At 45.5% G+C, this 21,444-nt stretch overlaps 3 protein-coding genes and 1 non-coding gene across 4 annotated transcripts; 3 read left to right on the top strand and 1 right to left on the bottom strand.

Annotated features, from left to right (window-relative positions):
- The first annotated feature begins 118 nt into the window (after positions 1-118).
- On the top strand, positions 119-1,840 carry LOC130370178 (metallo-beta-lactamase domain-containing protein 1-like). Its single transcript, XM_056575891.1, has 2 exons — positions 119-800; positions 1,003-1,840. The coding sequence occupies exons 1-2, from the start codon at positions 360-362 to the stop codon at positions 1,261-1,263; spliced, it is 702 nt and encodes a 233-aa protein (XP_056431866.1). The 5' UTR covers positions 119-359; the 3' UTR covers positions 1,264-1,840.
- Positions 1,841-3,206: 1,366 nt separating this feature from the next.
- LOC130370195 (transmembrane 4 L6 family member 4-like) lies at positions 3,207-5,960 on the top strand. Its single transcript, XM_056575912.1, has 5 exons — positions 3,207-3,499; positions 3,734-3,799; positions 4,318-4,469; positions 4,895-5,081; positions 5,379-5,960. The coding sequence occupies exons 1-5, from the start codon at positions 3,329-3,331 to the stop codon at positions 5,379-5,381; spliced, it is 579 nt and encodes a 192-aa protein (XP_056431887.1). The 5' UTR covers positions 3,207-3,328; the 3' UTR covers positions 5,382-5,960.
- Positions 5,961-6,169: 209 nt separating this feature from the next.
- On the bottom strand, positions 6,170-6,241 carry trnaw-cca (transfer RNA tryptophan (anticodon CCA)). The gene has a single exon. It is a non-coding gene; the product is annotated as a tRNA-Trp (tRNA).
- Positions 6,242-6,823: 582 nt separating this feature from the next.
- Positions 6,824-11,630, top strand: LOC130370118 (galactose-3-O-sulfotransferase 2-like). The gene is made up of 4 exons (XM_056575801.1): positions 6,824-6,910; positions 7,942-8,053; positions 9,200-9,497; positions 9,945-11,630. The coding sequence occupies exons 1-4, from the start codon at positions 6,883-6,885 to the stop codon at positions 10,836-10,838; spliced, it is 1,332 nt and encodes a 443-aa protein (XP_056431776.1). The 5' UTR covers positions 6,824-6,882; the 3' UTR covers positions 10,839-11,630.
- The last annotated feature ends 9,814 nt before the right edge of the window (positions 11,631-21,444 follow it).

Raw genomic sequence — 21,444 nt, 5'->3', positions numbered from 1 at the left:
TAAATTACCTCTTATTCATATTACATTATAATAGGACTTTTAAAGTGTCCATATATGACATTCTGTATAATCTGGCCATCGCGTCTTTATTATCGGACATAAATAGTGATTGCACTACTTCCGCGACGACACCGTTGGATATTCAATTTAAGAGTTTTTACACTATCATCATCATCATCATCATCATTAGCATCATCGTAGAGAAAGGTGGCGGAAGGGACGTCATGCGTAAAAATGCGTGTCCATTCCTCGTGGTGCATGTGTCCAATCTGCACTCATGTGTCCAGCGAAGAAAAACATAGCAAATGCAGAATAATTTCTTACTCCTCTTCCTGAACAAGTTATAAACAACCACGTTGATGAATTGTATAGCAATGGAAAGTGAGGAGAGTTCGGTCTCTGGCCAAGCCAAGGCGACCCTCTGCACAGAATCACGGGTGTTGGACTTTCCTGGCAATCCGTATTCCGTGTCGGTCCTTAAAGTGGGCTACTGTGTGTCGCAGCCGGACGGATATTTTCGGGCCGACGGTACCGTTACCCTGGTAACGGGGCCCAGGACTATTCTGGTTGACACGGGGGGTCCGTGGGACCGAGACCTTCTGCTTACGACGCTGAGGGAGAGGGGTCTGGAGACGGGAGACGTGGATTGGGTCGTGGGAACGCACGGACACTCGGACCACATAGGGAACTTGGGTCTTTTTCAAAAGTCCATGATAGTTGTGGGGTGCGATATTAGTGAGGGAGACAGATACACCCCAAATCAACTGGCGGAGGGGAAACCTTACCACATTGACGAACATGTACGTTTACGAGTTTGATTCAGTCTTGCATGATATGGCAACAATGTATCTGCTGTTCTGGGCATCACCTGCCTCGGTCTCTAGACTCTTGGCAAAAAGCGACCTCTAGTGGCGGTTGTTCCGAGTGTCTAGTAAATGATACGCTGCCTGGTGGATGCTGTGAACTGTTATCATCACTATTTCATTCTCCTTTCCTCCCCAGGTGTCAATCGTGCCCACGCCGGGACACACGGGACACGACGTCAGTTTGGAAGTGAGGGGAACCTCCACAGGAATAGTGTTGGTGGCTGGGGACTTGTTTGAATGCTGCGGGGACCGGGAGAGCTGGCAGGCGTTGAGTGAAAACGCCACAGTACAGGTGGTCAACCGAAAGAGGGCGCTGAGGAACGCTGATGTTATTATACCCGGACATGGCCTTCCGTTTATGACCCACAGAAACCCCAAGGACTATGACGGTTGGTGATTGGAAATCCATGTACAATAGAGGATAAGATATTTACTGCCTGGTCATGGCCAACACTAACCTACCTTTTGTCAAAGTCCTACAATAATTTGGAGTAGAGAAAATATCCAGGGAGGTCATTACTGGTCTACTACAATGTTCTACTTGTACAGTTAGTAGACCTACTTAGAAATGTAGGCCTACTGAAGTAGTTTGGTTATAATAAAGACAAAGAAAATAATTGTGTTCAGAGTTTTTTGATTCTGTACTTTGGTTTAGTACAGGTTTATGTAACCAGATAGGAACTTATGATCCAGGGCAATTTAAAATCATAAATGTCATTGATGTCATAATCATGGTAAATAGTTTCCACTGATAATAATGAATAATCTACTGCCCTCGATTGTGTCGTCTCATTTGAAGTAACATACGAGCAAGTTAACGCAATATTGACCGGATTGATAGGAACAATAGCCGTTAAATGTAACTGCAAAGATTTAGAAAGGGACTCTTTTCCTCTTTTGCACATCACGCTTTCAAATGTACAGGATGCTTTCCTACGCCATTCCACAATTTTCTCTCCTTTAATAAAAGTTAAACAACGAATTGTGGGTCAGACTCCGATTGTCTTACAGGAATGCCGAAAAACCAAAAGATTCGCACTTCGTTTGAGGTACCGTACGATGGAACTTCCCTGCCGTCTTATCACGCATGAATGCTTTCCGAGAGGACTTTACTCAGCCTTGTCACCCCACATTAGGCGGGGGACGCCCTGCCTAGATGCTCGGAGAACCTTGATGTGTAAGGATAAGAGTGCCATGGTTCACGACCACTCCCTGCTGTATCAATGCTCACCGAATCCCTGAGATGGGGGATAAGACCGCGATATAACACACCGTAATATACGTTTCACGTCTGATTTCAATACGTGACCGTCAGGAGAAGACATGTCCATGTGTGTTTTGATTTAATTAATTAGATGTTCTTCTTTTTCAAGCTTATCTTGTGATTTATTCAAACACCTTTTACTCATATGCTTGTTTTAAACCGCCAGTCGGGCTGACATCTCCTCGGATAACGGCCCTGCTGGGATCTTTGGATTCTGCTGTCATGGAAACCTTTCGTTTTTTATGACCCAATAATGCTTACCCTTCACAGTGATAAGTAGGACCCTGGTGTTTGCCTGTGGGTTGTCCATCTGTGTGTGTGTTCGTGTTTGTTTGTGTGGAGGGGTGTGCCGGTCCCCTGGACTTCCACCCTGCGGTGATATCTCCGTCATGCTCCTCCATCATAGCCCCCAATCATTCTGTGATAGCGGAGCAATAAAACCCACGTCACACACACACACACACACACACACACACACACACACACACACACACACACACACACACACACACACACACACACACACACACACACACACACACACACACACACACACCTGTTGACAGTGTGATGAGGGCCGTTAGTCTTGGTTGTTTCCATCAAAACAAATGATAATGAATGCAACAGAACTTTCATGTTTGCTTAAATCCCCCCCCCCAAAAAAGAATAGTATAAATATTTACTTTTATGAACACGTAGGCCTACAATGGATGCGGATGTAATGAAATCATAAAAAAAAGAACACAACTTATATTGATGTTTTTGAACATGTACAATGCCTGCCGATCTGTGTTGAGATCACTAATTAACTGAACAACCGAGCTCCTTTTTCAGCTGCTTCTCTGTTCATGTTCCTATTTTTTAGTAAGACCATCAATAAAACAAACCAATCTTATGTGTCGGATGACACATGCGTTGATGATCCGTCACGGTGCGTGGGAGTAGGTAGAGACTGAACTATTCTTATCTTTGTTCACTCCCACCTTTTATACCTATCTTCTCACGATTCCTAGACCATACACGTACCAGCCTATATATAGTTGGGCCGCGTCCCTGTCTCTACCTTCTGTACATACCCTGCGCGGGACATCTCTCACATTTGGGATTTAAGGATCTGATATTTTTGCAAAGACATTGTCTTCTCTTGTGATTTTTTTCCCTCTCTTTCTTCATCGTCTCCGCTTCTTAAAAAATCAACATGTGTACAGGCGGTTGCTCCAAGGTGATCGGCATCACTCTGTATGTCCTGGCCGCCGTGTCGATCATATGCAACATCATTCTGTTCTTCCCCGACTGGTCCACTAAGTATGCAGATCACATTACGGAGGAGGTCAAATACATGGGAGGATTCATCGGTGGTGGGATAATGGTGAGTCCCCCTTGTTTGGTTGGTTTGATTGTTTTGTATTAAGTTCAGACACCATGGGCTCATGGGCTAACTGAAGGGTCAACCCCCCCTAAATAATGTGTCGATTTTGCAACAAATGTATGTAGTCCAGCATGCCTTAGCTTTTCTGTGACATGTCCCCCCCCCCCCCCCCCCCCACCCCCCCCACACACACACACACACACACACTCTGACCCTCATTTATTTCTGATCCAGGTGCTCATCCCTGCCATCCACATTCATCTGACCAGCGCCAAGGGCTGTTGCAACAACCGCTGTGGGGTAAGTGTGAGGTTTGGCTCCAACTCAGGGCGCACTTATATTTATTCCAGCCACATCCTTTTCGGAGAAGAAAAGAAACCTTGGACAGATGTGCAGACAGATGTGTCTCAGACCGATTTCCCCGAGATGTTCAAGCAGAGGTTCAGACCAGGGAGGTTTGTTCCGATGTTCTCAAACGGATATTCTCAGACAGATTAGCCACAATATGCTGGCTCCTCGCCAAAGCAGTGACAATCCAACCGTTTTTGGGTTAAGACGCACCCGGAGCAATAATGGGGTTGCTCCGGGTGCGCACACAGGTCGGGATTAGCACACAGGTCATCGTGATAACTATAGGGGTCTTTTAAAGAGAAAGAGAGAGAACCTTCCATCGGGAAAGTTGTGGTGGTTGTCGTGTTGTTGAAGTTCCCGTACAGTGCCCGCCGTGGCACTTTGCGTATATGGCTTAAAAGACAGAGCCGAATCAATATGTACCCTAACATTGTGATTTTGTGAGATCTGTGATCTGTGATCCATAGATGTTCCTGTCCATCGGGTTTGCGGCGGCCGGAGTAATGGGGGCTGTGTACAGTTTGAGCGCCGCCTCCCTCGGCGTGGTCAACGGGCCGACCTGCTTGTGGAAAAACTCGACCAGCGGCACCGATGAGTGGGGAACACCTTTCCTGGGCCTGTAAGGGAGAAATTAATTGTTCTGGTTACTAATCGTGAGACATTGGTTCTTTTTTATTAGGCTTAACCCACCTGACAATATATTACACGGGGTTATTTGACTGCTTGTATCAAATCATTTGCAAGCACTAAAACTTGTTGGCTACATAAAGGAGGGTCACAAAATTGTCGTTGTTAATGTTTCATTGCGGTCGTAAAACTTTGCGGCGATCACGCGCTCATCCATTGTGGCTCTCTCTTAGGGCTCATTAGGACTCGATCAAAAAGAGGCTAATATTGTCATATTGTGTGTGTTACTCTAGCAATGTCATTAGCACGGTCGCTTGCCGATCGCCAGGACGACACCCCATACCAAGACTACCATTCTATTAGTGGGATGAAACAACAACAACAAAAAACATGTTTTTTTTTTTTTTTTCTCCTAAGAAACGCGAGCTACCTGGAAAACAAGGAATGGTGGAGCAAGTGCATCAAGCCAGCGGGCGTGGTGGAGTTCAACCTCACGCTATTCTCCATTCTGATTGTCACCGCGGGCGTCAGCATGGTGCTCTGCCTGATCCAGATGGTCAACGGATTGTTTGGGTGTCTCTGTGGCACCTGCTCTGGCAAAGAGGTGAGTGGACACACACACACACACACACACACACACACACACACACACACACACACACACACACACACACACACACACACACACACACACACACACACACACACACACACACACACACACACACACACACACACACACACACACACACACACACACAGCGCACACACATTGTGACAACCAAGCTTTCTCTAAGCTCACGAGTGCTTTTATTTGTTATATTATTATCAAATAATTATTTAATCATTATTTATCAATTATTCTTCTGACTGATCACTGCATTTTCCATTTCCTCAACAGTAAGCACGACTTCAATGCATAGAGGAAAAATAGGCGAACAACGTTCAAGGCACCGACTGCATCATCGTTATCATTATCATCACCATATTTATTGTGACCAATAACTGTTATATTTTTTCCACATCCTCATTCTTGTAACATATCATATAATCACACGTAGTGTAAGCAGTTATCTTACTGATTAAAGCGGAATAAGATATATAGTTTGCCTTATAGTGACGATAGTAGATTAGAAAGAAGACGATTTTGTCACTATTTACAATTGTTCCTGTAAATAATTGTACCTGCTGGCAAATGCATCCTACTTACACCACTTAATAAACGAATGAATATAAAAGAAAGTTGTACACAAAGCCGCCTGACTGAGCCTTATTAATAAGAAGAAATGGGTCATTAACACATTTTGTAATTACATTTTGTAATATTTTGTCATAATGTGATTATGTGAATGATATGGCTATGAAGTCAAGATATAGCAAAATCGGATTTCAGTGTGAACAGCAATAAATTATTGTGAATGTACTCATTCAATGTATGTCATGCTATGGGCCCTATGTCTTGCCATTTTTTGTAATAAAATAAATGTACACAAATATATTAACATTAATTCCTCATCAATTAGCGTTTTGTAATTTACATTCAATGCAAATTTGACATCTGTTTTGTGGGGACACCGAGAGAGTTATGATAAATTGATTCAGCAATGTTACAGTATATTTTTGTATATAACAGATAACATTATAATAAATATTCTTCCAAGTTAAATTCACAAACTGTAACCAAAAGCGTACTGACCCCGACGTGATTTGAACACGCAACCTTCTGATCTGGAGTCAGACGCGCTACCGTTGCGCCACGAGGTCTTGCAGTATAAGATTTTAGCAACAATAGATAGTTACTGTATATGTGACGTAATGCTCAACAATAAACTGACTTGCGTTTGATTAACGGTGACCGAACTGAACACCTGAAGGCATTTACTTCAAATTTGGGTCAATCGAATGACGGCATGCATTTCTACGAAGCCTCTCCTGTGTAGCCTACCATACGGCCAACCGTAAGCATGTAACAAACACCGTGGCCAAGGTTTAACTTGTACTTTTTTTTTTTTAATCCACCGAGTAACTATCTTTCTAGTTCTTTACCTGAATGAACTAGATACAACAATGGCACAAAGAATTGTTCTGAATATACCGCACTCCATCGCTAGGTGTCACTGTTGCACATTTTCAAGGTGTTTGGGTTTATGTGGGTACCTGCGTGCGTGCGTGCGTGTGCGTGTGTGGAAACGAGTGTGTCCAGTAAATGGAGGAATGTCTACAGGTGGCATTATGAGCAGAAAGAGGGCTGGTGTCTCGGTGCTGGACTGCTGGTCTAGAATCCCTGCAGAAATGTGGTAAGTCAGTGCATTTGGATACAAGAGCACTAGAGAGAGAAAGCGAGAGCAAGGGAGGGAGAGAGCGAGAGAGCGAGAGAGTGAGACAGGGGATCTGAGCGGTAAACGATGGGCCTGCTAATCGGAGAATCGAGCGGTGAGTTTATTTTATAGGCTACGATCCAAATGTTTCAAAACAAACTTAAAAAAAATATTTTTTTCAATAATTACTCTCGTTGGACCTATTTTCTCATAACTAAACGTTAATCGAATGTGCATATCAAAGAACGAATGCTTTGAAAACTCAAGCACAAAGCGCAAGGCAAAATTTAGCCTGCGTTTAGTCTTACAAGATTCCACATTATTTATGTTCACATGTCTTATACAAGTAGACGGCAGTAGGCCTACAATTATTCTGTTCGGGATCCTCGTTTGCCTTTGTGTGTATACACAACAATAAGTGAATATAGTGTTTGGTAACCCTTTATAATAAGTTGCAATAACAAACCAGACCTAACCCTTTGTTAATATTTGTTATTGTTACTAAAATATCTATTTGGCACAAGTTACCTTTTTTCATCATTCCTTAAATATTAGTTGTTTGAATAACCCCTAACCCAACCCTATGACACGACCCTAACCCTAACCCTAACACACGGCCCTAACCCTAGCACATGGACCTAACCCTAACACATAGCCCTAATCCTAACTCTAACCGGCGACACTCTGTGGTCAGTGAAAAAAGACGATAAACTTGTGCCAAAAAGACAAATATTAGGGAATGACTAGTTTGCTATTTATTATAGCACCTTATTAAAAAGTGTTACCGCGGACTGGAGTAGGCCTACAGCTTGAAACGAGCACCCCTCCAAAAAATTAAATAGTAGGCCTACCTATTGCCCATCACTTTAGCCGTTACACATACTATTTATGATTTGCTTTCTTTCTTTTATTGTTGTCTTCAATATTGTCTTCAATATGTATTTGACCAATAATGCGTCCTCGTTGTTTTTTTCTATACCCCCCTCACAGGGGCGTAACACATAGCCTGTCTGAATTGTATGCAGCTGTATCCTTTTGACAGTCTGCTTTGCATGAAATATTGCGAATTTGCTAATCACAGTCCTAGTCAACAGCATACCCTGGTAATAACCTCCGTAACAATTTTCATAACCATGCCCGCTCCAGATCGTCTCAGCGGCTATCGGAGACCATGGTTGCGCTGGCTGGGGTGGGTCATCTTAGGCCTGCTGGTCGCCGGCTTCGCCAGACAGTGCACATCGTTGTATCTCAACAACAGGTCTGAGAAACGCACGCACGCACACACACACACACACGCACGCACGCACACACACACACACACACACACACACACACACACACACACACACACACACACACACACACACACACACACACACACACACACAGAGAAACAAACAAACACACACATATGAATGAATGCACAGTCACACACTCTCCCCCAAATGCTATTTTGGCGCTGGTTTTAACAACTGTTTAATTGTAGCCGATTACTTATTATGTGTTTACAAGTTATAGGGTAGCCTAATTCAGGAGACGCAGGTGTAAAATCCCCGTATTTTCCACCGTATTATTTTTTTTACCTTCTACTCGGCTCAAAAGTCGGATCCCGTTTTAGTGGCTCCGTCTGAGTCACCTTTGGGCGCAACCATGGTGCAACTTAAATAGAAGAGTGAAAGTTGAAATGGCTTGAAAGCTAAACGGTAGGTAAAAAATAGGTATTAAGCTCATAAAAATAAGACATGAGGCTACATTTCTACCAAACCGGTTTCGTCAGTCATGTGTCTTCTTCTTGAAGGTGTGGTGAAGTCGCCATTTCACAAATTGAAGCAAAAAAAATTCAAAGACAATCACATATACAGCTAAACGGACTGGTTATTCATGAGGAATAGGTAATTCCAGTTCTCCAACTGGTTCATTTGCAATCTTTCGACCCTGAAAGATTGCAAATGAACTGAGTGTTCCCATCACTTGAATACATAACGACATGCCAGTAGATCTATAGGAGGTAAGGTAATTAACCAAGGTCAGGACCTCGGTACATTTTTGGAGCAATTTTTTTTTTTAGGATATATGTATATCGATCTATAGATATAGATATTATTATATGAGAGAGAGAGAGAGAGAGAGAGAGAGAGAGAGAGAGAGAGAGAGAGAGAGAGAGAGAGAGAGAGAGAGAGAGAGAGAGAGAGAGAGAGAGGTTTGGGGGGGAAGTGAATTTAAAAGAGGGTAAAGGGAAAAAAGTAAATGATCGACCTTTAAAGCATTCTTCAGGTAGTGTGTGTGTGTGTGTGTGTGCAGGGGGGGGGGGGTGTAGGGGGATAAAGAGAGAGAGAGAGAGAGAGAAATAGCAGAGGATGTGGCTCCGTTCTCCGTCCGGGCTCAAAGAGTGTCTCCCGTTCAGCTCCCTCCAGCCCGTCGGGCCGTTGGAGGGGCCCCTGAGCGTGTTGCCCAGGGTACCGGAGACGTGCCGGCCCCACACCCACCTCATGTTCCTGAAGACCCACAAGACGGCCAGCAGCACGGTCCTCAACATGCTCTACCGCTTCGGTGAGGAGCACGGCCTCCGCTTCGCCCTGCCCATGGGCTACATGCTGGGCTACCCCTTCCCCTTCAACGTCCACCGCATCAAGGGCTACCACGGCAACCGAGCCGCCAAATACGACATCATGGCGAACCACTTGAGATTTAATAAGGATGAGGTACGGTCCCCGAGCATGAGGCCGAAGGGCCCTGAAACCTTTCCCCCCCCCCCTTCATTTCTTTAGCGTTCAAAGTTGCCATTGTCTCCGTTAATATAGGGTCTTATTATATTGGTGATGATGTCATCCCTTGATTTGAATCTTGAGCATACGATGCATGGGGTGCACACATTTATATAATTGGACATTTCTAATTAAAGACATAAAATGGTTTTGATTAGATCTGTTTTGATAGTAAAATATGTCTGCCGTGGATTTACTCCTTTACCAGGTTTACTTTCTGCCTTCTCTCCTCATTATAAAGGGCTTTTGCCACTTAAATAATAGCATGTGAAAGGGGCAAATATCCGCACCCAAACCCAATAAGATAAACTCATACATATTAGCCACATTTGCGAATCAACTTTTTTGTCACTCAATGTATTTTTTCTTTCTCGTCGCCCTCAGGTACAGAAGGTGTTGCACGAAGACACGTTCTACTTCTCCATCCTTCGAGAGCCCCTGTCCCTGGCCAAGTCCTCCTTTGCCTACTTCCATGACATATGCCCCACCTTCCGCAAGCTAGAGAGCCTGGGGGCCTTTGCGGACAACCCCGGTCGCTTCCACAAGGCCCATCGCCGTAACTCCCACTACGCCCGCAACCTGCTGTGGTTCGACTTCGGCATGGACCCCAACGCCAACGTGACCAAGGAGGTGGTGAGAGAGGGCCTGGTCACGATACGCAAGAACTTCAAGCTGATCCTGCTGTCGGAGTACTTCGACCAGTCCATGGTGCTGCTGAGGCACGCCCTCTGCTGGCCGCTGGATGCCGTGGTGTCCTTCACCCTGAACAAGGCCCACTACAGGCCGTCGACGGGCGGCGCAGAGGACGGCTTTGACATCAGGCAGCCGGTGGTGAACATGTCGCTGACGCCGGCGCAGCGCGAGAAGCTGCGGGAGTGGAACGCGCTGGACTGGCACCTGTACCAGTCCTTCAACCGCAGCTTCTGGGAGGACGTGCAGCGCTTCGGGCCGGAGCGCATGGACCAGGAGGTGGCGCTGCTGCGGGCGCGGCGGGACCAGCTGGCCGGCGTCTGCCTGCTCAAAGCCGGGGAGCCCGTGGAGGCGCACCACATCGGGAACGAAGACATCCGGCCGTACCAGTGCGGCTCGGTGCGGGTCCTGGGCTACGAGCTGCGGCCGGGCCTGGACAGCGCCACCACCGAGGCCTGCCTGCGCCTCATCCGACCGGAGATCCAGTACAAGGACCTGCTGGACGCTAAGCAGTTCCCCCGGTCTCAGCCCTCCATCAGGGAGCCGGCGAGGAAACTGGACGTTAATGGGACGATTGAAAAGTGCTAGGGTCACCCCGGAGTGCTGTGTGCCGCGGACAGTTGAGTTCTTACTAAAAAGGACGCCACTTTTGGGGGATACGATTATTACAATTTTTCCTTTTTCAGATATTATTGGGAATATGCTTCTGAATGATAGCACACGTCTTGTTACAGAGCCACATTCAGTCTTCGGAAGTTAGAATCTTTGATTTTCTAAATGACATTTACCATTCCTATTCCTCAACATAGGTTTTTTTATATATTTGAAATGGGGAAATAACCGGGAATGATGCTTCATTTCTTTATTGCTTTGTATTATGTTGCTTACTGAACGTACCCCCGCTAAAAATAGAATGAGAATTAATCGCATAAGCATACTGTGAATTAGCCAAAGTCTCAGCGTTTTACTAGTCATATGCAAAGTAGAACGAGGTCGTCTGAACAATGAACATCTTTGTGAAGATATAAAATGGTTAATAAAGAGCCTCAAATATGAGGTCCAGAATATAAACAATATGCCAAGACTAGCAAAAAGATAAACATATATGAAAACCGTAGCACTTGCCAAATACACAACACAACACACAACACAATCTTTTGTTGTTGTTGTAATGATCCATCAAGCAAGCATGATCATGGGAAGAGTGACCAGACACAGACAAAGATAATCCCACAGCTAAACAGAACAGACAGGTTATTCATGGTAATTCCAGTTCTCCAACTGGTTCATTTGCAATCTTTGCCAAGCATGTAGCTGCTGAGTGTTCACATCACTTGAATACATAACCTCTAGACATGCCAGTAGATAGCTAGGAGGTCACCACGGTCCGGACCTCGGTTACTTTTTTTTAGAGCTAAAAATATTTTTGGGATATCTATAGATATTCTCTCTCTCTCTCTCTCTCTCTCTCTCTCTCTCTCTCTCTCTCTCTCTCTCTCTCTCTCTCTCTCTCTCTCTCTCTCTCTCTCTCTCTCTCTCTCCTCTCTCTATCTTTTTTTGTTGCTGTAATGATCAATCAAGCAAGCATGATCATGGGAAGACTGAAGAAGAATGAAGAAAAACGGGTTATATAGGAACAAGGGGAAGGGAGGAGTTTATAACGTTATGTAGTGCGTCTTCATATAGGGTTTAGAGATTAACTCCTATATGAGGCTTCATATACATTCTCTATCTAGGGCACTGGAATGAGAGATTACATGGGGTCAAGCATGTAAACTCGTATTTTGATGGTTGTTCTATTATGATTCCACACACAATATCCTGTAATGACAAGGTAACACGCATGCCATTTGCCCAGCTGTCACTCACAGGCACTTCCCATCGAACCACTCAGCTGTCACCAATCTCTGAGCACCTTAACGGAACCGTGCATGTCACTGCATGCACGTATCCTACAGATGTTTAAAGGGCCCCTATTTAAGCACCATGGGTGAATATGATTAGCCATAACAAGCTGTTTCAAAATCTGCCCTGTGATATATATTGACATTACAACTTGGATTGACCACCCGGATGTTTGATGATCATATAAACCTACCAGTTCCTGGTAGACTGATTGTCGCATAATACATCTGGTTGGACACACTCACTTGTGATTTAACTATCTCACAGAGCGTGCCGATTTTAAAACGGCCACGTGATGCCGTTTAACACTCAACTAGGGCCCTTTAAGAGTCATGGCCCGACATTAAATTAAACTCAACCCCTGCAAATCATCTTCATTCCTGTATTAAATTCATCTTTGCTCGTCATCTCATTCCATCTCCCGTCGTTTATCCAAATCATATACAAAGAAGAAAAACCGTAGCTTGTGTACGAGACCCAGCCAAAGGAGACCATCCCATGGGTGGCCCGCGAGTCGTTCCACCTACCCAGCATGCTCTCTGTCTTGAAGGAGCCGAAGGTTAGTAGGCTATATATGAGACTTTCATCTGCGGGTCATCAGGTAAGCCATTATAAACAAAAACAAACAAACTAGCCCTTTGGTAGCTAGGTGAGATTGAGCTCATAGTGCGCGGCCATCTTGTTGTCCACTAGCTCTGCCAAGGCCTTAGTGTTCTCCATGTTGCTTGCCCTGACGACAACGCAAAGGTGTTAATGACAGTCAACAGAAAACATTAAGATTGATGCTTCACAACACAAGATTCAGAAATACGTTCCCAGCTATATACTCCAGTGATTCTATCAAGTAAAAAGAAGAGCACAAGCCGGCATTAACAATAGATTTGTTAGAAATTCATTTCTTCAAATAAATACATGCAATTATGCTGTCGCGCTTAAAAACGTAGTAAACCAAAATTATAGTTCCTTCCAGCATACTTCTTATATCGCACCCGTATTTCACCCAGTGTGGCGCACAGAGTGAGGCATCAATCTGGTCTGCCAGGGTCTCTCCAGTGTCTTCCTTTTGTCCTGCCTGTGGGGCTGACTCTGGAAAGCCCCAGGACGTCACAGGTGAACACCTTATCAGAAAGAGGGCAGGAGTGTCACTGGGTCTCATTGGAGTCCAACCAGAAAGCTCAGTTTTCAGGAAGGAATCTATTAAATCCTTCCTGAAAGATTGATAAAGATCTGCACTGTATTGCAAAAAGACAAAGCTAATTAGAAGGAAAACCCAAAAACTTCCTAGTGGTTCTGAGCTGTGTGCCGTTGCTGTATTATTAGTATTTTCGTCTGGCTTTAAAATAATTGAATAAATGTTATGGTCATATCATGATATATTTGTTCTTTCTAATGAGCGTTTCACAATGACTATCAGTTGGGCCTCGGATGTGGTGGTAATGGAGTTTTGAATATGGGCGCAGCCGTAAATCGTCTACAAATTGAAGCAGATCAGACTCACAAACGAAGTGACGCCATCGCTCTCTTCCCTCCTTCCATTCCGGTTGAAGGTAAAGCAAATATAGATGATACTCAAAAACCTTACGTGCAGATGTGTGTGAATATGTAAGGGATTTTATATTTGAACATCATTATTCATTCTATGCTTTCCTTGGCCATTGTTTATTAAATTCAGAAGAATGTGGCGTCCCTTGTTCGCTGTGAACTGAAACTTCCCCTCTAGTGCTGACTGCTCCTATAATTTGTTACAAGTTGGTAGAGGCTGTTTATAGGCTCGAGGCCAGACGAATCAGCAGACAGAAATAAAAATAAAATATATAGTATCAAGAAAGTTCTCGTTAACGAAACCTCATGACGCTCTTATGATTCTACTTCCGTTCGGCAATTGGGGCCAGATTTTGATAACAGAGTTGCCCAGTTGGTGACGTATGGTTTACTAGTTGAACGTTGTGTACTGGTAAACCAGCTCTAGATAAGGGCAAGAGTAGCCTTCCATTCAGTGGCCATACATGTGATACTCATAAGTAAAAGCAAAAGGATAGTAGGTGATAGGCTACAAGGAAATAAAGGCGTGCAAACTTGAAACTGATCCTACTAAGTTCTGTTTAGTTCTGACTGGTTAAAAAAATCCTGCTGTAGCCCAAGGCAAGATTGAGTTTTGCACCCCCCATTCCCATAGCGAGCGGAGTGTTACCCGGTTAATTGACATTACTATACTAAACATCACTGAACCCACATGTTAACTGATTTACCTTAACTTTGCTTAGCAGTTTTTTCCCCAACTTATAGCTCTACTACGTTGCAATTAAGCAATGTGTGATGCATGGACAACAAACAACAGAAAAGTTACAGAACAATTTTTTTAATCTATTTTAAATAACTTGTATACATGCATAAACACATCAACGTACATAAACAACCTCCATGCATAAATTAAAGATGCTCAAGAATATTTTACATGAAATTAAAGGATCAAGTCTAATAAATTGCACGTACAAAAATGCTAAAACGAATGATCAAGGATATTTAACAAATGAGTGGCACCAATATTAGGTGATGCAAAAAACTATTTAGTTTGACACTATAACTGTACGTTCACACCAAAAGCTGTAAAAGATGCAAAATCACAGAATAGCTCAAAACGCAACGCTGTCCAAAATATTTACAGCTCATATCGCTCTTGCGATTTTGCTTTTCCATTTAAAGGAGCCGCGCTTTTTGCCTGCACGATCGTAGTTGAGGCAAGTGCAGCTGCTGATGCCGAGCCACAAAAACACAAGATAATCATAAGTTTGGTCAATAGAAAAAGTGTGTGTGTGTGTAGTATTGTTTATTATGGAAAAGGTCAGCTGAACGGGAGCATTTGTGCAAGGCAGACACACGGCAAACTGACAAATTAGAAATATTTTTTTGTGCAGTATCTCCCTGCTTCTGAAATGCGGGCACATCTCCACCCACCGCTCGTCCGCTGGTTTCCATCAGCGTTCCACTCTGCGACCATCCATTTTGCGTAATGCGGATTGCGTATGCCCTCATGCATTGTTGAAATCATATGCTGGATGCTTTATTCTTTCTATGTGTTGGTGATCGTGTTAATGATCGGGCTCTAATAAGACCACGTTGGCTATGCAATCGCCGACAAATACGTTGCCCTGCAATAGCGGCAATTATTCTCTCACGCACTATGATGAAGGAACAAATGTGTGGTAGGAACTAGGAACTAAAGTTCTCGCGTATGTTTACTGGGACCCACGCCGCGAGAGACATCTACATTCCGATTTGCTGGCGGTCATTTACAGCCGAAACGCTACTAGCTCATTTGCATAGAGTTGAGCTGTTTTCAACTCTCATTTACAGCTTTACAGCTTTAAAGCTATCGCTCAAGTGTTTTATCGCTCCTATCACTTTATCGCTCATGTCTAATATAAAGTGAATGGGCGTTTATCGCTCAAAACGCTTTTCAGCTTTTGGTGTGAACGCACAGTAATGGCTGAGGTCACTTACCTCTATACTGGGCTTTCTTTTCTTCTTCCTTTTTGCGTTTTTGTCCCTGCATTCCAGAGGGTTTAAACCTCTGCATTTTGAGAATCAATATTATGTATGTCAAGCATGACGATTATGTAGTGTGTAAGCTTTACTTTGACTCTTTCAGTGAGTATACTTAATAAGTAGGCTTGTGGCTAATCATGTTGAAAGAGGTACGGATAAAAAACGTAAGGGTTACGAATGCATACAGTTGCTTGTTCTCTGTGGCAAATCTACTCTATCAACCGCAAAGCAGGGCCCCAAAATTATCCTGCTTAGGGCCCCAAGGTGTTCAGGGCCGGCCCTGCGTGAGATATGCTGAAACCCTTCCACATTCCACCGTAGTCTCGTGGACAGAGGTGCCGAAACTATAACCCAGCACTACAACTGCATTCATGTCCGAAAATGTATTGGAAAACAAATCCTTTTCTCTCTCTAAATGAGTACCTGGGCCCCACTCCCACTGACGCACACACACACACACACACACACACACACACACACACACACACACACACACACACACACACACACACACACACACACACACACACACACACACACACACACACACACACACACACACACACACACACACACACACACACACACACACACACACACACACACACACACACAAACTGCATAACACACTATTATTCTCCAAAATGCCAGAAGATGACAGCTTGACTTTAGAAGCTTCACCAGTCTGCCTCCAGGTGGCAGCATTGCGCCGAAGGAGGACTGGTGTCTTGGTGATTCTGGGTGGTGGGGTGCTAGTATAAAATCCCAGCTTTGCTGCGGTGGGTCAGTCCGGTTGGACACAAGAGAACTACAGAGAGCAAGCGAGAGAGGGAGAGAAGGAAGGGGGGACTGAGTGAAAAAAAGGTCGGTGTAAAAGGAGTGGATCAAGCCGGCTGAAAGGAGAACAGCGGGTGAGAACTTGTAGTATAGCACTGCTGATCCAAATTGCACGGATTCTTCAGAACCCAAAAAGGGATGTTTCTTTTGTTTACTTTTCGCAAAGTTTATGCTTCTGTAATTGGACCGTGCAGTTTACACAGACTTCCGGGCTACTTGCCAGGCTGACCGGTGGAGTCGAGCGGCACACACACGCTCTTCTCTGAGGCATGATGAGATGAAACCTCTACAGAGCCACTTCACTTTTGGAAGGAAGTTCCCGCCGAGTGGCCAAACTGCAGCACGAAATCCGAGGTGAGCGGACGAACCCTCCTAACGTCTCTGATCCCGCCCCAGTCGCATATCCTCACTGGGTCTGCAGTGCACCCCTGCGTGATGGATGCCGACCCACCCATGCTTGGAAACTGACCTGCTGCACAGGGTTGTGTCCATGCTCACTGAATCAGTCAAGTATACGGTGCACTGCTATGCTTCTGTTGATTTAACACAGATCTTGATAGGTTTGAATGTATCACTTATGTTGTCGAGGGTTAAGGAAGCCCAAATGTCTCTTCAAGACAGTCCCTGTGAAACCCCCTGTTGATAAGGACAAAATAGTCAAGATCCCGAAATAAATTACACTTTGGCAGAGCTTACGGTCCGACATTCGGTGAACCTCTCCACCGGGGGAGGGGTGGATAATCTTGTTTTGTAGACCCAATTGTGTTGAGGATCATGACATAGACACTGGGTTTAATGGGCTAGTTATCCCGGGTTAGCCTAGTTTGGCAGGTTTCTAATTAGCATGGTACTAGGAAAGGCTGATGAGTGACACCGATCTAATAGCTGCAATGCCATCTTAACAGACACTTTGGTAACAGAGATAACTACCGTGAAGACCCTAGAAGATGAGGATAGCTGTGTCCTGTGAACGCAGCCCTTACACTACAGTGTGTGGGCACATGAACCTTTTTGTTGGTGAAGTCTGAGCTTTATAGGGTGGGATATATGCCTGTAAAAGATCTGCATGACTTCATATGTGGCCACAAGTTCAGTGGGTCTGGCACAGTGCCACTGGTGGCAGGGGCAACGGTGACAACCCGTTCACTGCAGGTTCAAGCGCTAGTTGGCCTTCAGCCCCATCCTTCAGCTCAGGAACAGTTTGCACCTGTTTAGCAGGTGTGCTGGTGTTCCCACTGAAGATGAGGTGATAGCTTTAAAAAAGAAAAAAAAACGCCCCATCAGCAAAGACATAAAAAATTGTTTTTTTTTAGAACGTTTCCCAAAACCATGAAGGCCGGACGCACGGTGGCAGCCATTTATATGGTCTTTGTTTCGCCGCGGGCTAGCTTTCCGGTAGCGAATAATGGCGAAACAGCGAGAGAGAGGATAATATTTGGGAGCAGTTGAAGGAGAGGCCAGCTGCTTGGGAAGCGTCACGCTGGGATCCCTGCGCCGGGAATGCATCTGTATCTGGCACCAGTGTTACTCATCAGGCCAGAATCCTCGAGGGCAGCCCTTGCTGTACCGTACTGCACTGTGCTGTAGCGCAGTGCCGAGTTATCGTGTTATAGCAGCACTTTGACACAGCCGTTTAAGCAGGAGACATCTGTCGGTTGGAAGGGGTACGATTCAATGGGTGTTTTGAGTCGACGATGCTCTGAATGCTGAGAATGCGAAACGGCCTTGACTTGGAGAAGGGAATCCGACCTTCAGAGTTGTTGATGTGTAAGTGAAAGTGATCTCATGAAGGATGACTGAGTTGAGTTCCTGAGTTGGTACCTCAGAGTTGCATTGGATCCCCTGGCACAGCATGCTAGCCAGTGGTGCACCCAGTGCAGACTTTTTTTAAACTAATTCATATGATTACAATAAAAAGTTGCACAGATTAAGTAATGTTGATTTGATTGTGATTGCGTACACAAATGGGACGCCAAGCTTTATCACAGTCTGTACCGTCATTGGAAACAAGTTTACAAGATGCAACAGTTGAAATGCACGGCTCCTCAAAAGCCCTTATAGATCGGATACCTATCTCTCTCGCTCTCTCTCCCCCTCTCTCTCCCCCCTCCCTCCACCTCCATTTGAGTAAACTCACTCACCCCTCCGGTCACCCGCACTCTCCCATTCCGCCTAGATTGCCCGTCGCCCAAGCGGTCGCTATTGTTTCCCCCACAATGCTTCACTTTCACTGGCCTGGCACGAGGTTGGCTAGTGCACGGCTCTCAGGTGATGCCTCATTCAGAGAGGTGCGGAGCGAGAGAGAGGCCGGGAGAAAGAGAGCGATAGAAGGAGGGAGACGTACAATACAAACACTGCGATGGAGTACGCACATTGCCTGGGTCCTCACGTTTCGTCCGACAGAGAGCTCATTCTCCGCGGCCCATCTTATGTGTCCCTGCTCATTGTCCACCTCTCCTCCCACTGGCCGCTTTATAACATCCTGTTTGAACGTTTTTCTTTTCCTTGAATTGGCTTCATCAGATTTCATTCAAATGAGGGCCCTCAGAGACTGCCATAGAGGGCCTATGAAGGTGAACCCGGGTACGAGTGCCACGGGGCTCTCTGAGACCAGACCCACAGGGCAGGACCGGGATAGAAAGGAAAAGGGGGGGGAAATCCGTCCGCACAAAGTGGTGCCGAATTATAACCCAGCAGCACCGCTGCAGTCCTTGCCGAACATGTATCAGAAAACAAATCATTTTCTCTCTCTAAATGGGTTCCTGGGCACAACACACAGACACACACACTCCGAGGGTCCGACATTTTTACATTGACATTAACATTTAGGGGATATTGCTGACGCTGACATCCAAAGTGACTTCATTCACACAACGACGGCGGAGGCAACCACGCAGGGTGACAGCCAGCTGATTGGGAGCAGGCAGGGTGAGGAGTCATGCTCTGGGCCACTTTTACATCCAGCCAGGAGGAGCGGGGATCGAATCGGCAAACCTTCCGGTTCACAGCCAACCCGCTCTACCTCCTGAGCTACTCTCGCCCCATTCTGCTGCTATAACGGTCAACCACGGCGCAGTTTTCCCGTCGTCTTCCTTCCTTCACGAGCCGTGTGTGTGTGTGTGTGTGCGCTCCAGTGAAACGTCCCCGGGGCGGACAGAATGGGAACGCGGCCTCAGAAAATGTGGAACGGCCGCGTTCCAAACGTCCCGTCGTGAGATGAGAGCAGCTGTGAACGAAGACAGGCTAGGCCCCGTACCTCTGCGTTGGCTAGCCAAGTGCTAATTAGTCACACAAAGGCAGCTAGGCGAATGAGCGGAGTGAATTGAGGAGACTCTATTGGGGGGAAACGGAATGTTGGCAGGCAGTTGAAATATCGGATTGCGTCAATCTTTGACAACACTTCTTCTTCTTCCCCCCGACGGGGAATGTTGTCTGGTCTTCGTGTAGTTGAGCGGTTAAATGGCAATGAACGCATTAAAAACAAAGAAAGATTGTTGGCCGGGCTCAGTGCGATGCACTGTGTGCGACCACATGAGCTTTCGCCGTTTGACCTTCTGAAAGAGCGGCGAGTAAGGGTTGGAATGTGGTGTGTTCCTCCCGACCAGATCACCACCACATGGCCTGTGTTTTTTTTTTTTCCCTGGGACCGGATCTCAACTTGCCCCTGGATTCATCCTCCAATTGGCCACATGTGCATTTCACCGCCCTTCCAGCTGTCATCGGAACCGCATGAGACGCCATTTTGTTTTTTTCACTCTTCTCCCCTTTGATTGTTAATCAAGTGGTAGCGCGACCGAGCGTGTACGACCCAACCACTGAGCACTGAGCGTCATTTGTGGGACTTCATCGTCGCTACTGAACAAGGGGGGGGGGGCGAACAAAAGACTTAACTATCAGAAGGGGTTTGAGAGGAGTGACTAGGGACCGGTCAAGCAGGGAGGTGGTGGTGGTGGTGTTGAGGGTGTGTGTGTGTGGGGGGGGGTAGTTAATCTGAGCAGCTGGCCGACTGGCAGGGGGAGGGGAGCCAGGTGGCTTAGCCTTGTCTTAAGAGCCCGCGTTCGTTAAGACGCTTCGGTGCTAAATATAGTCTGGTGTGAGTACCTTGCGTGCTGCATCAGAGACAATGGCTGCGTCTCCTCCAGGTGACTCACAACAGACAATTAGCCACCTCGGTGATTTTGCCTGTTTATAAATCACAACCCATGCATTTTCCTATGTCGAGAGACGTGTGCGTGTGCGCGTGTGCGTGTGCGTGTGTGTGTGCGTGTGCGTGTGCGTGTGCGTGTGTGTGTGTGTGTGTGGGGTAGAGGAACCAGGTGATTTGCATAGCAGACGCTATCTCGGAACAACGCCGACAGCGGGCCGTGACAAGGCTTAACGGTGCTGCTGCTGTTGGTTTTGACGGAGGGCTGTTGACAGCGGGCCGGCCAATAGGAGGCCTGCAGGGGCAAGGCGTGAGGAAGGCAAGGATTCAAGAAAAATATTCAAATGAAAAATCGTCGATGACAAAAAGATGAGCCTGTTTACAAACAAGTCTAGATTTACACAAAGCGAGACATTGTTTTGCTGTTTGGCTAAACTTGAATATGAAACATATTTGAAAGACCCATTAGATGACTAATTAACTAATAAAGAAAGTAAAATGTTGAAAGATAGCTGTGACTCATTAAAAATTACATGGTTAAATAGAACATATATTCATTTGTGTATATTTAATATAGGAAAATTGTATTCCATAGGAAGGTTCAGGTGTCAGTTTGAACATTGACAGATGAGTTGTATGCCAACCGTTCTTGTTAAATGTGAAATGAGGCTTTGGGGTGAAAACATCAAAGTGGAACTGGTTCTACTCCATGAACACAGCTGTTGACCTGAATAAATAATCGTTTATGTTTGATGATTTGAA

The sequence above is a fragment of the Gadus chalcogrammus genome, chromosome 17 (genome assembly GCF_026213295.1).
Source record: "Gadus chalcogrammus isolate NIFS_2021 chromosome 17, NIFS_Gcha_1.0, whole genome shotgun sequence".
Taxonomy (NCBI): domain Eukaryota; kingdom Metazoa; phylum Chordata; class Actinopteri; order Gadiformes; family Gadidae; genus Gadus; species Gadus chalcogrammus.
Note: the sequence above shows the minus strand (reverse complement) of the source record. Positions and strands in the feature narration are given on the sequence as shown.

Excerpts from the sequence above, each read along its gene's own strand:
- LOC130370178 (XM_056575891.1), top strand. The coding sequence starts at position 360 with ATGAATTGTATAGCAATGGAAAGTGAGGAGAGTTCGGTCTCTGGCCAA. Across the intron at positions 801-1,002 it reads CTTACCACATTGACGAACAT|GTGTCAATCGTGCCCACGCC; the intron begins GTACGTTTACGA and ends TTTCCTCCCCAG.
- LOC130370118 (XM_056575801.1), top strand. The coding sequence starts at position 6,883 with ATGGGCCTGCTAATCGGAGAATCGAGCG. Across the intron at positions 6,911-7,941 it reads GCTAATCGGAGAATCGAGCG|ATCGTCTCAGCGGCTATCGG; the intron begins GTGAGTTTATTT and ends TGCCCGCTCCAG. Across the intron at positions 9,498-9,944 it reads TGAGATTTAATAAGGATGAG|GTACAGAAGGTGTTGCACGA; the intron begins GTACGGTCCCCG and ends CGTCGCCCTCAG.
- LOC130370195 (XM_056575912.1), top strand. The coding sequence starts at position 3,329 with ATGTGTACAGGCGGTTGCTCCAAGGTGATCGGCATCACTCTGTATGTC. Across the intron at positions 3,500-3,733 it reads TCATCGGTGGTGGGATAATG|GTGCTCATCCCTGCCATCCA; the intron begins GTGAGTCCCCCT and ends TTTCTGATCCAG. Across the intron at positions 3,800-4,317 it reads GTTGCAACAACCGCTGTGGG|ATGTTCCTGTCCATCGGGTT; the intron begins GTAAGTGTGAGG and ends TGTGATCCATAG.